The sequence below is a fragment of the Polistes fuscatus genome, unplaced genomic scaffold (assembly GCF_010416935.1).
Source record: "Polistes fuscatus isolate 324 unplaced genomic scaffold, CU_Pfus_HIC Scaffold4, whole genome shotgun sequence".
In the NCBI taxonomy this organism is placed as follows: domain Eukaryota; kingdom Metazoa; phylum Arthropoda; class Insecta; order Hymenoptera; family Vespidae; genus Polistes; species Polistes fuscatus.
The window spans coordinates 7,933,285-7,953,204 of NW_025113118.1; the positions used below are offsets into that span (position 1 = coordinate 7,933,285).

At 38.4% G+C, this 19,920-nt stretch overlaps 1 protein-coding gene across 2 annotated transcripts in view; it reads left to right on the plus strand.

Annotated features, from left to right (window-relative positions):
• Nucleotides 1-19,920, plus strand: part of LOC122521467 (disintegrin and metalloproteinase domain-containing protein 10-like) — a 119,267-nt gene that overhangs the window by 14,991 nt on the left and 84,356 nt on the right. For both annotated transcript variants that reach the window (XM_043642231.1, XM_043642230.1), the window contains one exon: nt 17,934-18,090. In XM_043642231.1, the coding sequence (XP_043498166.1) occupies nt 17,934-18,090 (157 nt within the window). The remainder of the gene's footprint in view (nt 1-17,933; nt 18,091-19,920) is intronic.

The window sequence follows — 19,920 nt, forward strand, 5'->3', positions numbered from 1 at the left end:
CAATGATTATTTTTCCAAGTTGTACTTGGTTGGTCTTCCTTTGCAACTCGCAATGCTCTCGAGACGAGATTGGTCGGTTCTCGCGAGACCAATTTTCTTATCATTTGTGTAAAATTGTACTTTTATTAGAATAAAATATTCTCTTGCAAAATAAAAATTGATACCAATGTAATATTGATACTTCTATAGACACGACTCGCCTTATAAATCTTTTTGATTAGTTTTATTTCCTAATGTAAGGTGTAACGTTACGATCGTGTGCGTTATCATCGTTGACGTAGAAACCATGAAGCATATGTTTTTGAAATAACTATTTAATGGTTATACGTAAATGTACATACATATCGCCATTTTATCCGATACGGTTTACGTACCGTATACCTACTAAACGAATAAAGCTCGATATAAAAAGAGTGCATTATCTTTGCAGATAGGGATGAAAAGTTTATATGTATATCACGCGATAACAATAACAGTTTCATCCTATTTTACTTATTATACGGTTATACGATTATCCAGTTCGTTTCCATTCATTTTTTTGCATACCTTTTTTATTTTCTTCAGATAACGGTCACACTTGAAAAAATATTCTTTCTTTTTCGTCCGACGATTTTTTCTCTACATTGAAATATGAAAATTAAAAATTATTACTTTCGCGTAAATAAAATATCAGCGATAAAAAAATAAGTAATATAAGAGAAGACGTAATAATTCGAAACAAAATATTTACCATAAATTGTACAATGATTTTAAACGACAGGAAAAATTATTCTCTTAACTTTTCTCTCTCATTCCCCTAAAGCGCAATCGTTTTATATGCCACTGTAATTATTTTCCTGTAATGGATAAACTTCGACTGTTGATTCTGAAAACGTATTGCGAACTTTCGAAAATGAAATGAGTAAAATACAAAAAAAAAAAAGAAAAAAAAAAAACAACGAAAAGGGAGAGAATCGGGAAACCGGATACAGGTATAATAATTAACGGAATATAATACGAAAATCCGTCAAATCCTCCCGGAGGTTTTTATCCGTGACTTTTAATGATGAAAAAATAATTTCCTACAAGTGTATGATAAAAAGGTTTATCCTCGTGGATTTTTATTATTCATAATCGTCGTTGATTAAAGTTCAAACAAAAAATGTCCTTAAGATTTTAACGTTTTAATTAATTAAATGAATTCGTTGTTACTCGATAAAAGAATAGTGAGGCAAGGACGAAAAAAAAGGGAGAGATGGAGAGAGGAAAACAAGAAGAAAAGAAAAGAAAAGAGGATTGGCAAACTGTAGAGGAAACGCGTGCCGCTTACAAAAGAACCTGTATTTCTATGGTTTTTCTCGAGCGTACGGTAATAGTACCGTTCTGCAATCGACTTGGTGCAACAAATTTTACGAATGTCATCACCAGATTACGATACGCTCTTGCCACGCACGCACCTACTACTATTTTACTGTCTTCGTATCGTCGACCGTGTAAATTCGTCTTCGCGTATGTGTATCCGTCTATACATAAAAGTAGATACGTGATGAATCTGCTGTGTGTGTAGTTAAGAGATATTACATGGTATATATATATGTATATGTATGTCTGTATGTATCTATAAAGGCCAGTGCATAGCACGCGAATGTGTTAGAGCGAATACGTGTTATATTAGTGTGCGAGTATGACTGTCTATAGGTGAGTCCGTATTTCACAAAGATACTCTCTGGTCGCTGCCTATCGCATGAATATGCAATTTTACATTCAGCCTGGTCCTATGACGTCGTCGTGTTCTGATATTCTCTGCCACGGTTGCCGTATTAGCCGGCGTGCGGCATTTTCGCGTCGTATAACCCCACCCCCGTATAACCCCGCCGTTACGGTGAGCATTCGACCTACCCTTGCGTTTACGGAAAAACTGCTCTCTCTCTCTCTCTCTCTCTGTGGCCCAACGCGAACCCGAGACACATATAGAGAAAGAGAAAGATGAGGAGAGAAATAGAGAAACGGACGAAAAAGAAAGAGAGAGAGAAAAAAAAAGATACGAGGGATGAACGTGACTTTAAATTAGAAAGATGGGGAGGATGTGTGCCATGGGACGTGAGTTGACTTTTTCTCGCAGGACATACACCTATCTTTTTCTTTCTTTAGAGGAATATTTTTTTGGGTCGTTTTACGTTTTCTTCATTGAGTTCGACTAGAAATTGTTTACTTTTCGAATTATCATTCGAAATAAGCTAGCGATTTTCCAAACTTTTGCGACTACGTCGTCGTAAAATTATTTTTCTAATCAAAGAAAATGTATTTTCCATTATATTTTATTTCTTTCCTTTTTTATTTGAAATATATTTTCATTTCATCATCAAGTTTCACGAGAGCAGAAACGAGGTAGAACAAAAGTTGACACTTCAATTAAAACTCGATATAAATAATAATTAAAATCATATCGCAATGGGGAGAAAAGTTGACGCGAGACTCGTTGACGTTGTGATTGATAAAAAGACAAATTACAAAACCTTTGGAAAATTGAACAACGTTAAGCTCGAGGGTTTCGATCGGTGGATCTGTTGTCGCGCGATAAGGGGATTTCGCCGATATCGAGTTACGAGCGCGTGCAAAGTCGTTACATCAAGGTCGAGTGCCCTTCGAGAGCCCTTTATGCCGCGCGATTTACCACTGCCGGAAATGCTTTCTTCTTCGACTTCTGGCCGCTTGATTTTTCGAGAAAAAGCTTCGACGTATCGTCAAATCTAATTGTAAAATCGATCAAACTTTAACATTTTATATCGTTTCGACGAAATCAAGAACGGAAAGGAACCTTTTCAAAATGATTAAAACGCGATCGTCGTTATTTTCATTATTATTATAAAATGAAAGAAAGTTTATAAAAACGTTTGCAGGGATAAACGATTATAATAAATAAACAGAAGAATAAGCGTAAATGCAAAGGGAATCGTTGATAAAAGGGGTAGTTGCCTTAGAAAGTTCTCTCGGCCTCTGGTTCCTCGCTTTTAGAATCTTTATTTTGATTTATAAGTCGGCAGCCAGGGAGTCGGCCATTGAAGCACCTCGGAAAGTCGTTACATTGAGGTCAAGCACGGTTTTGAAAGGCTTTCGCTTCGCATCGAGCGGTCGACCACTCCAAGTTACCCTTCTCTCTTCCCCCCTGGCCCCCCTTTTCCCTCTTGCTTTCGTGATTGTTGTTTGCCCGTGATTCAATTCTCGAAAAAACGAAGGACAATCCAAACTCTCAAGATCGATCTCCGAGCATCGAGAGCACCTGTCGCGCTTTGTTTATAACCATTGAGTCTTTGCGAGTGCTTGAAAAAGAACAAACCAACTCTAAAAGAAAAATAATTACAAAAGCTCAACGCTAATGGAAAGAAAGTAGCTCTCTCTCTCCAACGAGAGAGAGAGAGAGAAAGAGAGACAGAGAGATTCGTTGCAGCTTTTATCCTAGTAAAAAAATATTCCCCAACGCGGTTAAAACAGTGTGTAGTTGTAAGGATAAATTTAGTATACGCGCGTTCATCTTCTAGAATATTAATTAACCTTTTGAGAATATAAACGAAACTATTTGTAAGTAAATAATACGTTTAATTAACGTAAAACACGCTTTTTAATTTATCAACATAGGTTCGTTGTTCCGTTTCGATGCTATACAACTTATTTCGATTAAATAGAAAGAAAAGCATATAAGTAATCTAACAAATTGCGTTAAAGCGTTAAATCGATCGTACGTATACGCCCGTGTTCTTTCTCTCTCTCACTATATATATATGAACAGCGTCACTCTCGAGAGTGATAAAATTCTTGTCGATCGAGTCGAAGGGTCGTGAAGGTAAAGGTCGAGGATCGTCGCACTCTCGACTTTCTCGTCCTCCTTTACTTCTTTTTCTTTTTAGCGAGAGGGCCAGGAAAGATAAATTCTCCGTTCAAAGAAAAACAGCTTCCACTTGGTCGAAGGTAGAAAAAGGGAAAAGGGTGTAAAAGAGGGTGGCTAGGAGGGAGGGAGGTTGTGATCGAACAACTCGAAGAAGATTTCGAGAGTATCTTAACGAGCTCCGAATGGTCGACGCTTTCTTCTTCGTCCTCGTCCTCGTCCTCGTCCTCGTCCTCGTCTCATTTTCGATTACGTCGTCGTTGACGAATGTTGTAACGTCGTCCAAGCACTCTCGAATATTCGAATGGTGCAGCTGCCATGCAGCTGGACGTCGATGGGAAAACGAACAGCCAGGATTTACGTTGGGCTTCGCTCCAACTTTTTCCACTGTCAAAGCGGAAAATCGTCTGCTCTGCTCTGCTCTGCTCTGCTCTGCCCTGCTTTGACTGTGTCCCCCTTCTTTTCTGACGTTTTTTCCACCGAGGTTAATGATGATATCACAATTTCTCTCTCTCTCTCTCTTTCTCTCAATCAATACGGGAAATAATTTTTTGTCCCATCTTTGAAAAAAAAAAATCAAACGAAATTCTCAGCTCTTCGTATCGACGTCCGAGCTTGCCTATTATTATCCTGCTTGATAATGAAATTAATTAAAAAACTAATGAATTTTATTCGATTTATTAGAAAAATCCTCAAAATCGTATACGTCAGATATTATTCTATTTTATTATATTTCACAATTCGATATTCAGAATATCTCTGGAATTTCGATTAAATATGAAAGAACAAACGAATGGATTTATACGCGTACGTTTTGAGAGATAAAATCACTGCAGAGTAGAGTTATCTCGCGGGCGCGCTGTAACGCGAAATGACGTACAAGGGTGCTCGGGAAGAGAGAGAGAGAGAGAGAGAGTGAGTGAGAGAGAAAGCTAGAAGGAAAACGAGATTGAAGGAGAACGAACCATGGCAAAGGAATCCGACTTTATTTGATTCGACGTGAAAACGAAATAGGCTGAAACGCGCAAGCATTTCGAAATGTCTCTCTCTCTCTCTCTCTCTCTTTCCTTTCAGTCCAGTCTAACCACCGTCAGCTATCGAGAGAAATATCTCTTTGGTAAGTTCAAAGATCAAAATCGTTCTTTAACGTTGATCAAAGTTATCGAATAAAATCGTTTCTGTAAAAATATTTATCAATGGAATCGACGTGCAATATTTATACGTTCTCTTCTGCACATATGTAATTTAAATAAAGTGGTTGATTTGCTTTTTCGAAAAACGATCAAGAGAGAAACAGAGAGAGAGAGAGAGAGAGAGAGAGGGAGAGACAAAAAGAAAAAAAGAGTGATATACGTGGAAGCATAAAAAAAGAAGTATTTACCATTGGGATCCGAATACGCGCGCTATCAATCTGTAATTTAAACTACAAAAAAAATCCTACGGTCTGTATGATTAAAAAACTAACGAGATTCGTCGGGAGCTTTTTCCGTCTTATCGAATGTATTCGAAAGGTCCGGCGAATAATTTTCCAACGAAATCGTTTCCCATGGTCCCTTTTTCGTTTATAAAACAGACAGAGACACACACACATACACACACATAAAAGTTCTCTCGAATCCGATCGAATAAATTAAATAAAATTGGCAATATTCCTTGCTCCGATATGCGAGGACAAGGTGCGTTTCTTCTACCATAATCGTCCTTCTGATCCTAAGAGCTTCTCGAGCGGAGAAACGATTTCTCTTCTATCTTTCTTTCTCTTCTTGATTTTTTCCTTTCCTTTCCTTTCCTTTCGTTTCTTTTCTTTTCTTTTATATTCTTCGCATCGAACAGAAGGAAGTTAAAAGGAAAATAAAGAAAAAGAAAGAAACCGATATCGAGAGAGCGCGGTAGACCGACTCGAACGAGCCAGATGTCCCATACTGAAGCTAATATTAACGCGGTAATGGTGCTCGAAGGAAGCTTATTTCTCTCGGTGAGAGCTTTCCTTGAATATATTTCGTTTGGAATTAGCGACGGTTACGTGCCAATTGCTTTCCTCGCCAATCCACTCTCCCTCTCTCTCTCTCTCTCTCTCTCTCTTTTCTACTTTCTCTTTGTTCACGCTTTTGCGCGTTTATTTTTCGATAAGCTCAACTCCGCGACTGCAACCGCCACCGCACAGGTTCTTCTCTCCTTCCTTTTTTCCCCGAGCTTTTTCCCCTCTTTTTAAAAGGAATATAAATAAATAAAAAGAAAAAAAGAAAAGAAATAAAAAAAGAGCGCGGAGGGAGGATGAAAGAAAAAAAGGAAAAAAATAGGAAAAAGCTAACTAATATACCTACTACGCGCGGTAACGTTTTCTCGCGAGGACAAGCCGCTTGGGATATTAAAATTAATGTCGTGGGATTAACGGCTTTCTCGCGACCCGTTTCCGTTTACGATACCGAAGGGTTAACAGGGAGAGAGAGATAGAGAAAGAGAGCGAACTGATTTTTGTTCTCTTTCTTTCCGTTCGATATGCCGACTACTCTCAACTAGCTAGCTCGAGTTCGTCGTTGCGCGGAAAAACTCTGGGGATATTTTTGTAATTTTCACATTCCCCTATGCGATCGTTTTATTACCTACATATATGCATATATATATATATATAAATAGTTATGTATTAGTATCATTATATAACACGTTATAAATATCGATTAGCCTATCGTTCGAATGGTCGAATTTAACGAATGATAAATAATGAGAGAGTGTTTGCTAACGAGGGCACCTTCTCTCTCTCCCTCTCTTATACTATATACCTTGTTGCTAACCACGCTATGTTAACGCGCGTATCATTGATAATAATCATCCTCAAAGTTAACTTAATCGGAATGGTTTTTTAACGAACATTTATATCGTTGAGTTTATACGTTCAATTTCGGTCCCAAATATCATCTATGAATATTAACATCTTTAATATATCATCTGTAATATCTACCTCTACGCGTTTTATATATATATATATATATATATATATATATTTATGTATTACCACACCCCAATGGTTAGGGTCTAACTCGAGTTATATGTATTTTACGAACGCGTGTATGTGTGTTTATGAGTTTGGGCGTGTTCCTTCGAGGTTATCGACGTGATTTAATTTAATGAGCGAGCTGAGACACACGAGACGAATACTAAGAAAGGATGGTTTTCCTTGTGGACATAGAAAATATTTAGGAGAATGGCCGTGGGCGGTAAGAAGGAGTAAAGGTCTTTCGAAAAACCTTAGACGAGCCATGTAATCGAGAACATCTTCCATTTCTCTCTCCTTCATCTTCTCTCGTTATATGTTCCATTTACGAGGAGGGTAACTTTCGAAATACGATGCTAACCTCGCAAACATATCATTTCTCCTCTAAATGAAAAATTCAAGTATTTGCGTAGGTTCGCAAATAATCTCGTTAATATTTGTAATCATTTTGTCTACGATAGGTATATCGATTCGCGCGTAGATATTATAACGCGACAAGTTTGACGCGTTTATTTTTGGTTACGGTAGACGATCCTCGCGACCAAATATATTCTAAATTATTTAATAAAAGTGTCGAGGGAAAAAAACTAACGAAACTAACTAAATTGTAGAAAAGTCGAGAGAAATGGTAGAAACGTTCGGGGGCAGCAGGTAGAAGAGAGAAGGCGCGAATAAAGCCAATGAAAACTCGATGATATATAAAGAGAGAATGAAAAAAAAAAAAAAAGAAAAAAAGAAAAAAAGAGAAAGAGAAACATTCGGTCCAATAGGAAGAATCCCTGAAGGGGTTGGTAACGCACTGCTACTCGATGGCAAATTTCCAATTACGCCTCTAATTCCGTTGGCAGTGCGAATATCGACTTTTATCGCGCGAACGAGCACACTTATTTATCGATAAGTCGTAAAAGCGGAAGGCCGGCGGTCGCGTCGAAAGAGGATGCTACTACCTGAAAAGGGGAGGAAGGGGAGAAGAAGAAGAAGCTCCGGTGAAAAAGCCACGAATCGATGGACGATAACCAAAGCCGGCAGAAAAGAAAGAAAGAAAGAGAACGAGCGTGTGTGTGTGTGTGTGCGCGCGTGTGTGGATCGTTAATCGGAAATTTCGAAGCTCCCCGCCCCAGCAGCCAAGTAGTAGGAGGGGTGGGGGCACCCAGCCCTCTCGTAAATTTCGATCCATGAATTTTTACGGCATGTGGGGATTCTCGTCACGTCCGATCGGGGTTCTTCTTTTCTATTTTTTTGCGGACATCCCCTCGAACGAAACGCGCCGACGACGACGATTCGCGGTTCTAATTCGACGATGGAAAATCCCCCCACCCCGTCGACAACGTATAGGAAGCTCGATAACGACTACGCAAAAGTGCCGTAAAGCTTCACACTCGTTTGATGCAAAGAAAAGAGACGACTAGTCGATGAAATGCTCTTGTGGCTTAAGATTAGGGTAGTTTAGTTAGATTGTGTTCGTCGAACAAGCTCGTCGACGACAAATCGACCAGCTTCTTATCCCTCTTGATTTTTTATCTACTCGAAATATTTTGCAAGACCTTCGAACGTGTCTTTCTTTTTTGAATTATCGGGAGAAGGATAATTCGATCAAAATTGTTGCTTTATTTAGAAGCAATAGAAACGATTAAATTTCTTTTTATTCTATTTGTTTCTACTGCAAAGCTTTATCGGATAATACTGTTTTAGAAAGATTGTAGAAAGAAGAAGAGATAGAGAGAAAAAGAATGGTCGTTGCGTTTTATCGTAACCAGACGAGAAAAGAAGGTCGAGGATGTGGGAAGAACAAGGGAAAGAGAAAGATAGCGATAGCATGGACCCTTCGGATTTTCAGACGTCTCCCGCGAAGTGGCAAACTTTCCGCAGATGGAAAAACTCCTGTCGAGAGAAAGACAGAGAGAGAGAGAGAAGGAGAAAGATACTTCGGAGTTTTCTGAAAGAAAGAAAATAGAAAGAAAAAGATGGTGGAAGGGATATTCTTGTTTCTTCGACCGGTAACCTAACAAAAAGTCGATACGTCGTCACGGATATTCGAGAATATTTTCTTTCTCTTTCCTTCGATTTGTCTTCTTTTCTTTTGCTTTTCTTTTTTTCTTTTCATCATCGGCGAAAAGGGTTGGTTAAGTATCGTTGACGTTTCACGCGAAAAAAATCGATTTGGATACCAACCACGAGAAATTGTTATTACCAGCAGCTGACGGGATTCGAGAATATAATGAAGAACCATTCTCGATTCCACGAATATTGGCAAACTTTGTCAAATCGTATTTTCACTTTCCATTCGAATACATTTTCTCTTTATTGGTCATTGAATATACCATACGTATATATATGTACTTCCTATACTTTTATATCGCGAATATTGTTCCCATAAAAGTTATTACGAAAGAAGTAGAATTTGACATAACTGATAAAAAAAATTAGTCTCCATAATAAATGACTATTCTACATTCTTGACATTGTTATAAAATTAATCGTAAAATAACGACTGTAGGAAAGATTCGAATCTCTTTTCCATTCGTAAGAAACTTCGATGAAAGAAAGAAAATATTATTCGAACTATCGAAACAACGATATCATTCGATTACTAAGAAAAGTGCGATTAAGCATTAACGACCAATACTAAAAGCCATTCCTCGCGACTAAATCATTCCGGTGCTTTCGAAAGTTCGATCCGTAAGGAATAGGAGAAGGGGATAAAGCGGAAAAGCAACGGGATGAGGGGGAGGGGGGCAAGTTGAATGGAGATGGAAGACGATATTTGCTCGGCGTAGCGAGCTAATGAAAAAAGAAAATAAAGGAAGAGAGAGAAAGAATGAAGAGTATCCAAGGATTGCTATTTTCGTGAAATAAATACGTAGGAAGGCTTGCCGAGAGGGGTGGGTGAAGAGAAGAGTAGAGAAGAAGAGGGAAGGTTGGTAGGTAAAAAAGCAGGCCCGATAGACAGCGCAATTGTGGCGCAGTGCCGTCATTATCTCCCTTTTTTCTACTCTCCTTGCTCGTACCTTTCCTTTTCCCTCTACATTCATGTAAACATGGATAACGAAGAGAGAGAGAGAGAGAGAGAGTAGGATGGAAGGAAGGAAAAAAGAGAAAAGTTGCAAGCGCGTGGACGAGCAAGGAAAAGAGAGAAAGATAGAGATGGATGATTGCAAAAGGGAAAGAGAGAGATAGACGCAGTGTGCAAATTAGTAGCGATCCATTGCTGGCGAACTAGCGATTTTCTACTTGTCTACCACCGTCGAACGAAAAAGAAAGAGAAAAGTAGAAAAGGGAAAACTCGAAGGGCGGAAACGATCGGTCGATGCAAACATCGAGAAAAAGCTATAGAAATATTCCGTGCGGTACTTTTCACGATTTTCCCGTCAGCAAACCTTCCAACTGCCTGGAGTTCAACATTTGCACCGAAAAAGAAATTTGACTTATCGAGAATTTGAAGAACTAACAAAGTGCGAGGGACGACTCGACGATGCGAAACTCGATTAAAGATTCAAATTTCGATTGTTTCGTTTCTCTCTTTTTATAAGTTTAAATTTATTTTATCGGAAAGAAAGGGAGAGGGAATTGCGAGACAACCAACCAAATTCGTCGCGAGAAAATTGTTCTTTTACGCGCGAACGTAAAATTGTAGGTTCTAGCAGCAACGTTTCCCCGAGCTCGATGTTACAACTAGGAAAGAAAAGTGTGTAAAATTTGAGAACGATGTTGCAGCATCCATTCGTAATGCTTCGCAGCCATTTTGCACCCGTATTAAACGCTCGCGCGAGGATCTACGAGCTATCCGTGCATTCCACAAGAGATTACGCTATTAAAAGGATGATATTCATTATCTCGCGTATAACGAGTTGTGTCAAAGCGATCCTGACCCTTTTTTCACGAATAATTTTGTTAAAAATTATAATTTTATATACTTTCTTTTTTTTTCCTATTTTGTTTTCTACTCTCGCTCGAGACCGTCCAACTCCATCGATTAAAAGTATTTTTTAGATTTTATAAAAATAAAGACGAAAACTTTTACGAAAAGTGTTGGAAATGATTATTTTTGTATTTTTGCAAAAGTACGATTTCTTCGATGCGTCCTCAAACCCATCGCACACGTTCATCCCTGTTTTCTTGTCGTCGTTTCATAGATCGATCCTAATAGAAGAACGAAACACTATTAACCTTTCCTCAGTTTCTTCTTCATCTTTGTTTTATACCTTATCCGTGATGTCTCCTCCATATTCAATTACACGGCCAGGATAATCGGAAGTTCGAGAAAGCATTTAGTGGGCGTCACCTTCCTCTCTCGCATAGTCACGGCTACTTCCTGCTGTTTTACAAGTTGACGACGACCCTACGACAAGAAGTACTTAACCAGGCCACCAACGGAGTTAATTTATCGCCACGATTTGCCGCGGTATCGTTCGCGTTTAAAAGCCATTCTCCTCTTACTCGGCTTTTATAGCTTCCAGAGCTTCTTTATTCTTACAATTTTTCTCCACTTTCATCTGGAACTTTCATCGACAATTACACGAAGTTACATTTGATGAACTTGCAACTTGGCACGACGATATCGATCAAATATCGCATCTACCTACATTTTATTGTCGTTCGACGTTTCATTATTTTAAACATTATTTTCACGAGAAATAATTAAAAAAAGTCTTTTGTTCGAATTTTATTGTTTCTTTCGCGCAAACCCTCGCGAAACTCGAAGAATTTCGGTCGAAATTGTTCGGTATTCGGTACGTGTAATTACATATAAATGAATATTTATTTAAGTATAAAATATATGAGGTGGCGTGGAGAAAGTTAGCTCTGAAAGAAATAACCCCGGTTTCGTTTTTAAACCGGCTGCCACTCAGTCGACGTCTTTCACCGTTAAAATGGAAACTAATTGGTGGAAATTGTAGAGGAAACACAGACTAGGTAGACGGTGGTAGTTCGTTGGCACGTTATCCAAGACACGCGACTCTCGCGCAGCTTTCCTTCTCGACTCGACGCAGGTTTTACGTGGTGTTACCATTGCTATTGCTTGCTGCTGCTGCAAGTTCATTACGCGTTTCCATCGTTTCGTTTTCTCTCCGCACTCTCGCCTTTACATCGGATTTAATTCGTTTCTATCCTTTGAGAGTTGGCTTTCCCATGCTACTCTCTCTCTCTCTGTCTTTCGCTTTCGCTTTTCTTGGAAAATATGCATTGAGCTAAACCGTTTAAATACTCTCATCGTTTTCTCAAAATCCTTATTTTCCACGTACAAGCGACTTAAATACAAGTTCAATCAGTAAGTCGATGAATGGAACGTGAAAAAAAAAATGCTTTCAAAATGTAAGAAAGAAAATAATGAAGAGAAAAATGTAATTATTTTATATCGTATATTCTTTTGATCGTTTTACTTAGAGAACTACGGAATAAAGTGTTACTTCATCTGGAAATAGTTATCGACTCTCGTCCTACACGTTCGCGTATGGTCTACGTGTACGTACGAATGTACGTATATATATTTTTGTCTAGCTGTGTGCAGTATTCTGTCAATCTCTTACGAAAAGCACGTACACGGATAGACGTATAAACACAAACGAAGCTTACGCGAGCTTTGTTCCAACGGGAGAAAAATCCGGGCGGCTTGCTTTCGCGCTTTTACGCCGAAATCTACGAGCTGGTATTTCGTTTTCCGGCAGAAGCAACGACGTTTTACAGTAGGCTCTTTCTATTTCTCTCTTTTTCTAGCCAGAACCTTTTGTTTCGACCGACGTTGTATTTCTTTACGAACCAACGAACCCGACAGCTTCCATTTCGATTTTCAAAAACAACAACGGAGAATATTCTCTATTTCTTTTCTATTTTTTTGTTGTTCTTCTCCTCCTTCTCTCTCTCTCTCTCTCTCTCTCTCTCTCTACTATTATTTTTATCAAATATCGATCGACTGTGAATTATTAATATCACTCTGACGATATTTAAACTCGCTGTCAGCAGGCTTGTCAAATAGCGGCTAAGCATCTTCCTATATGCACAACGTCGATCTGTGGCTCGATGAATAATTCATAAAAATTTTATTTAATCGATATATACCATTACCTGTTAGACCGAGGTCAGTCGCTTTTTCTCCAAATTCTACGAAATGTCGGATTTCATACGTTCATATACAAATTTTAATCGGCCTTACGCGCGTCAATTTATTTTTGCGCGATCGAATCCACCGACGGATTTATTAAGAAACTTTCTGTTTTTACGAAGACAAACGTTTGTTGTTCGTGCTTTTTGTTTTTTATTCTATCTCTTTCTCTCTCTCTTTCTCCTCGATCCCTTCCTCCAGACTTCTTTCTAATTTAATTTCAAAGGGCCGACGACGAGATCTCTTCTTGCCGTTGTTAATATCATGCAAAAATCGCAACGAGCTTCGAAGGGGCTTTTTTGCATAATAAAATTAATTACGATGTAAATCTTTAGCCCAACCTAGTTCCCGCCCCCTCCTCCCCCCACCTGTCGAAGGCGATAATAAATTAAACGATCGAGAGGTACGCGGCCACTAACCTTTGCTGGAAAGTTCTAGCGTAGCGCTGAAATTCTCACGCTTTTTCCTTCGACGGAAACGGGAGACGAATCGGGAAATAAAATTAAAAGAATAAACGAAACGAACGGGTGGGACAACAAAAAAAAATGGGAAATCACATACGTAACAAATATTAAACCAAATGTGTTTCAGTTTAAACGATCGCGAGTATTAGTAGAGCGTATCTTAAATAATTGTTTATAAATCGAATGAAATGTTTTATATTAAAAAGTAACTAAAAAAGACTATATTAGGAAAAGACAAATGATGTTATGAATCGAATATCATTCGAAGAATAGAACGATAAGCATCGTTTAGGTAGTTTAATGGTAGTTCCCTTTTTTCTCGGGCCGCAACAATGCGGTTTCGAACGTTCATCTTCTAGACCGATGATCAATGTATGTTCAGTCAAGATAGGATCGAGTATTATTTGTTATCTGTATCGACGGAACTCTCATCGGTAATTTCAAATGGATCGATCTCGTTCGGTTAGCTCGAATGGCATACAGCCCGACCAGCTATCATCAACGTGTCATATTCACGTGCGGAACGGACACGGAATATCGCTTTCATTGTTCAATTTCTCGCGTCAATATCCAACAATTTTAACTCTTTTCCCTGCTGGTGACATCAGTTGGAACTTGGCCATCACCCATCTCTCTCTCTCTCTCGTTCTCTTCAATAATCGAACCGACGTCTTTTCGAAGCCTAATCTAAATATTCCCCCCATCCTTTGATCTTACTAAACGTTTCCCTGTCGTATCCACGTGTAATAGATGCTCGATGATATTGCAGGATCTATCTAAATCGTGATCTAAAAAATAAATTATCTTTCTTAATTTCACGGCGCAAAAAGAAGGGAAAGAAAAAAAAAAGAAGAAGAATTTTCGTAAACTCTCGGGTAGCAAAATTGCACAACTTCCTCTAGCAATATCAACTCTACAACTTCAAAACTAAAAAGCGAAAGAACAAATTATATTGTTACTTAAATTCTTAAGCATAAATTCGTAAAAAAAAGTTTCGATTAAACAAAAATGTTCCTGTAAATTATCCAATTTCTTTGATTCATTTACTTACGAATATAATATTGCAAAAAAAAAAGAAAATGTTACGTTAATGGGGGATAATACGTTCCCTATTAAATTTCCTATTGTCGGGGAGGGATGGGAAGAAAAGAAAAGAATGCGCACGTAGTAGGTTGGTTCGTAAAGGGTAAATGTCATCGACGTTTGGTTATGACGGCGATGGGGATTGCTATGGCGATTGCTATGGCGATTGCTATGGCGATTGCGATGGCAATGGATCGAGGGAATTGACGAGAGCGTGTCGCCGTCATGTTCGCGCGTAGCTACACGCGCGTGACCCGGATACTTGATGGCATTACCCCATTGTTCGTAGCTGAAGTATCTATCAAACCATTTTTCATCCTCTTACCGTGCTTGACGGCAATGACTCGTATACGTATGTACGCGTGCGTGTGTGTGACCTACCCCACCACCCTCCTCTCTATTCATCTTGTTTTCTCTCGTTGACTCTCTATCTCTCTCTCGTTATAATTGCGTTCGATCGTCGATCGAGCCACCACTCGCAGTACCCATTTTAATCTCTCTGGTAATTACTCTAGGAACGGGCTAGACAATTTGATGTATCCAATATCGATATGTGAAAATAGATTACCAGTGACTGCGTGCAAAAGATAGAATCGATCCTTCATTTTCCTTTTATATTATTCTGACAGTCCGAAAACTTTAATTATAAACGATAGAAAAGCTACGTCATTGTTTTTTTTCTGATCGTTTTCGAACAAAATTGAACAATAGATAGAAGTTTTGCGAGAAAAGATATTTGCAAATGGGACGGAAAGTTTGCTAACAAAAAGAGAGAGAGAGAGAGGGGGGGAAAAAAGAGGAAAATGTTTAAACGCAGAGAGATAGGCCGAGGCTCGTAACAGCCATTAATGGAATTTCGACGTGTGTACGTGTAATTCGGGAACAATAACGGTAACGGTAACGACAATGCCAACGATAACGCTTGGCAATCAAGTACGATCTTTATTTTCGATGGCAGCTTATACCGCCATCGTGGCTCTTCAGACGGGTAGAATAAATAAAAAAAAAAAAAAAAAAAAGAAAAAAATATCTGGCCGGCCGTTACTGCGAGCAGTCGCGCGTTTTCCCGTCCTGTCGTGAGTTTTTATCAGCAGATTAAAAGCAACAAAGAGATAACGAGAGAGAGAGAGAGAGAGAGAACACGAAAAAGGTCGTTGTTACGGAAGAGTGAAACGCGATGGTGTCAACTTTGTCATTCTTTTATACTTAAAATTTTTTTTTCACTCTCTAATAACAAACCTTATTAATTATTTTTACGGAAGAAAGAATATTGTTAAAATGATATCCACTAGTATTGAATTACAGATTTTATATTCTCATTTGATTTATTAAATATTTAGGATAATAAATTTATCCTTTTGATCAGGTGCATTTACTAAGAATAATTTTCATCAATTTTTCATCGATATATAGGAAAATTGATGTACAAAATTGATATCAAAGCTTTGACGATTTTTTGAAAAAAGCCTTCGATGAAATTTTATACCTGTAAAGATAAAAGACATTGAACGAAATATCATAAATTTATTATATCGCGGGTGATAAATTTATTTGCCCTGACAATCTCGATGCCATTCGTATAATCGTTGTAAAAATGAATTTTTTCATTATTTTCATCGAATATCGAATGATAATAAAAACTGCTCTCTCTTTCTCTCTCTCTTTCTTATTTATTTTGAAAATAAAAATATATACTTTAATGAAATTTCATCTGTGATAACATTATCGCGGACTTTTCATCGTGATAACTTTTAAGGGTTAATGGTTATGAAAGGTAGAAATGTTAAAAGTCTGATGAAAAATATGAGACGAATAAAAAATAAATGTGAGTAATATAAGTTACAGTTATCCGCTACACGAATGTTCTTCTTCTTCTTCTTTTTCTTCTTCTTTTTCCATTTCTTTCTTCTCCTTACTTTCTTTCATTCTTTTTGAAAGGAAACTTCTTCCATGAAGTGACATTCCAGTCTCATTGTCAGTTTCTTCTAGCTCTCTTTCTCCCTCTTTATGGAGTAAGAACGTGGTCTCTATTTCTCTCTCTCTCTCTCTCGATGGGAGACTGGAACAACGTTTTACCTACTGAACTAGACGGGGTGAAAGAGAAGCTTCTTGTCCATTGAACTGCCTGTTCAGAAATTCCGTAACGTCTTCTTCGTTCAGACAGTAACTTCTGCCACGAAGTTCGTTACTTCGTCTCTATACTTCCATCCGTCGTTTTCTATCCAACGTCACGTCGTTCTCTTCGCCAAAGCAACGAAAAGTAGATGTGTGAAAAAAAAGTACTTTTACTACTACTACTTCTTCTTCCTCTTCTTCTTCTTATTTTTCTTATTTTTTGATTTGTTAAAAAGAGAGAACATAGGTTTTTAATTGTAAGACAGAGAAAGAGAAAAAGAGTGTCGCGATAAGCCCGAAACGTTACCGTTATCTGAGTAACGAGTTACGCGTGCAATGTACTAAAGCTTTCGCCTTAATTATTCAACGGTAAAAGCTTGGCTAGGAGAGAGCATAGGCAACACGATGTATAGCCAACGACACCTACCTATCGTCAGACCGATGCTAATTCGAGTATCCAAGAGTGAGGAGAACAACCTTATCTTAAGATCTTCAACACGCGATGGTAATTCTCTCTCTTTTTCTCTTATAAAGAAACATCGTATTTGAAGCTCTTCCCGTTCTCTCTCTCTCTTACTTTTTTCTTTTCCTATTCTTATATACATACCTACATACAAATAGACGTTTTATAGGGAAAGAAGAAAAGTCGAAGAAGAGGGAAGGCTAGGAAGGTAACGTGTCTTATCTGTGACGTGGCAAGAACATGCACGGCTCTTGAGTGACTTTGAAAAATTGTCTGCGAAGTTCCGGAAAAAGAGAAGAGAGAGAGAGAGAGAGAGGGAGAGGGAGGGGAAATAAGCTCCTTTGGTTGGTTCCTTCCACATCGAAAGATCTGACGTTGTAATAAAATTGTTATCAAGGCGATAACGCGTTTGGACCACCCGTAGGGTTGTGCTTCTGGCTTCTGGTACGTCGCCATCACAGCGCCAGCAGCACCACGTTGGAAGAGTCGTTACGCTTATGCCGGATTTGCATATGAAGATTGGCCTTCGCTCGTAATCGCAGCCACCATCGTCGTCGTTCTTCTACTTTCCTCTTCCTATACTCTTCCTACCGCTAAGGTTCGAAAATTTATCGGCTAATAAAAGTAAATTACGCCGACGACAGTTTGCATTTATATCTACGCTTTCAGATTCCTCGATATCGAGCCTCCACCTCCTTCTCCTCCTCCTCCTCCTTCTTTTTTTTGCCAATCCGTTCTTCCGTTGCAACTTATTCCAAAATTTACCATCGCATTTTCATAACTATTTGAATTTATTTTCAATCGAACATCTCGAAATGATGCAATTAATACTCACCTAAATTTCGTACTTTCAGCCAGTATCACGAGAGACTCCTACATTAGACACTACAGTCCAGCTTGGTACGACACAGCGGCACTGAGGGAACATCGAGCGAGAAGTCGTCGAGATACTTCAACTTCTAGTCGGCCGAAAGACTCTACGTTGAACTTACGTCTTCGTGCTCTTGACAGGTTCGTAAAACGTGTCCTCTCTCTATGTTTTTCCGAACTTGTCTTTTCTATGCACATATACGTGCGCGCGCGTGTATAGGTCAAATGAACGGTGGTACGTCGTGATTCGACGTTCCTCGCACGTTTCGCGCGTCTTTCAAAAGTCTACCGTAAGATTTTTCGTCTCTCTTTAGGAGCAAACGTGACGATGCTCGTCCAACCAAATTTCATGACATCAAAGCTGAATTTTTCAACGGTATCCTTGAGCCAGCATCGAGCTTTCACCTGAAACAGAAAACGAACAAATTAGTATATATTCGACATAAAGGTTAAAGTCGAAAAGAGAAGATAAATGAAACTTGGTATATAACTAAACGGAACGATCAATTTTGTGGCAATCAATTAAAATGACAGATATATGACTTAACAGTGATCGTAACGTTTATATATAATAAATTGCTAAAATCTAACAAAAGTCGTCATTTGAACTGTCAAACAACTAGTTGCCTATTACCAAAAATGGAACCGATAATATTTGGGAAATAGTAAAAAAATTTGTCAACGATTTATCAAACGAAAGATCGAATCTATATATGACTGACAGAATGCATAGCTTGCAGCGAATAATAACAGAGAGAGAGAGAGAGAATGCGTTACATATTGGTAACTGTAACGAAATTCGATGGACAATCGCTAGCATGAAAGTGTTCATCATGAACGAATGGCCTGGAGGTGTAACGAGTAACCGCGATATGAACGTTAATCCGTGCTAACACAGCCGTTTTGATCAACGTTTGACAAGGCATCGATAAGCTTCCGTCCTCTCGATCTGTCGCTATTGCTATCATCCCGACGGCCTTGCGAGACGAGCTGATTCGAACGCATCACATTGGGGAGAGTAGCGCGCAATATGTCGATAGAGCTGCGTTTATGTTGTGTTGTGCCATTGACACGAAACCTATAAATCTCTACGTTACATTCGCGGAAATTGCATACACGTCACTTACGGACCAATGCTCCGTGTCAGCGCCACGTATTCTGCTTCGGAGAATCACGCATATGCGTTCACATTTTTTCTCTATCTTCTAGTTTAAGATAATTATTAATCGTGTAATACAAAAATTATGTTTATGCGTTCGTAACTTTATAACGATCGTTACCACGTAACCATTTCGTTTCTACGACTCCAACTATAGAGACAAATTCTATGATAATACTTACAATTAGTATATAAGAAATCTTGTATAACATCTAAAAGATAATCATCATAAATATCACTCTTTCGGTAAAAGAAGCATGAATGAAGGCACGAACAATGTTTTCTCCAGCTATTCGTTTGCGGTCTTGAAGTTCTCCGTGTTGTTGGAATACCTGCCACTACTTTCTTCATGGACAAGTTCCATAAGCATTACATCCGGGTTAACTTCCATGGCGTTCAACGCTTCTTTCCCTAGAACATTACGGAAGTAACGTGAATTGTCTGGCGGTAGCAGGACTTTCAAACTGCTTCGCTTCTTGACTCGGAAAAAGGCAACTAACAGCATTGCTCTTGTTCTTATTATTGAAGTTGAAATCTCGAAGTTTTTCTACACCTACCGGGGATCTTTATTGTCCTTGACTAAGTTTTAATCCAAATAATATCATTTATATTTAATCCTCTCGATAAATTTTTGTTTAAAATTGCATTCTCTTTTACTTGAAATCAATAAATTCAACCCACGACTATTATTATTTGTTATAGATGAATTATTTTGTTGACAATAGGTATTAAATATTTATCGATATCATTATTTATTATTATTTCTTTTCCGTAGGATTTCTATGCCGAAATAAATAGACCCATTTCTTAGG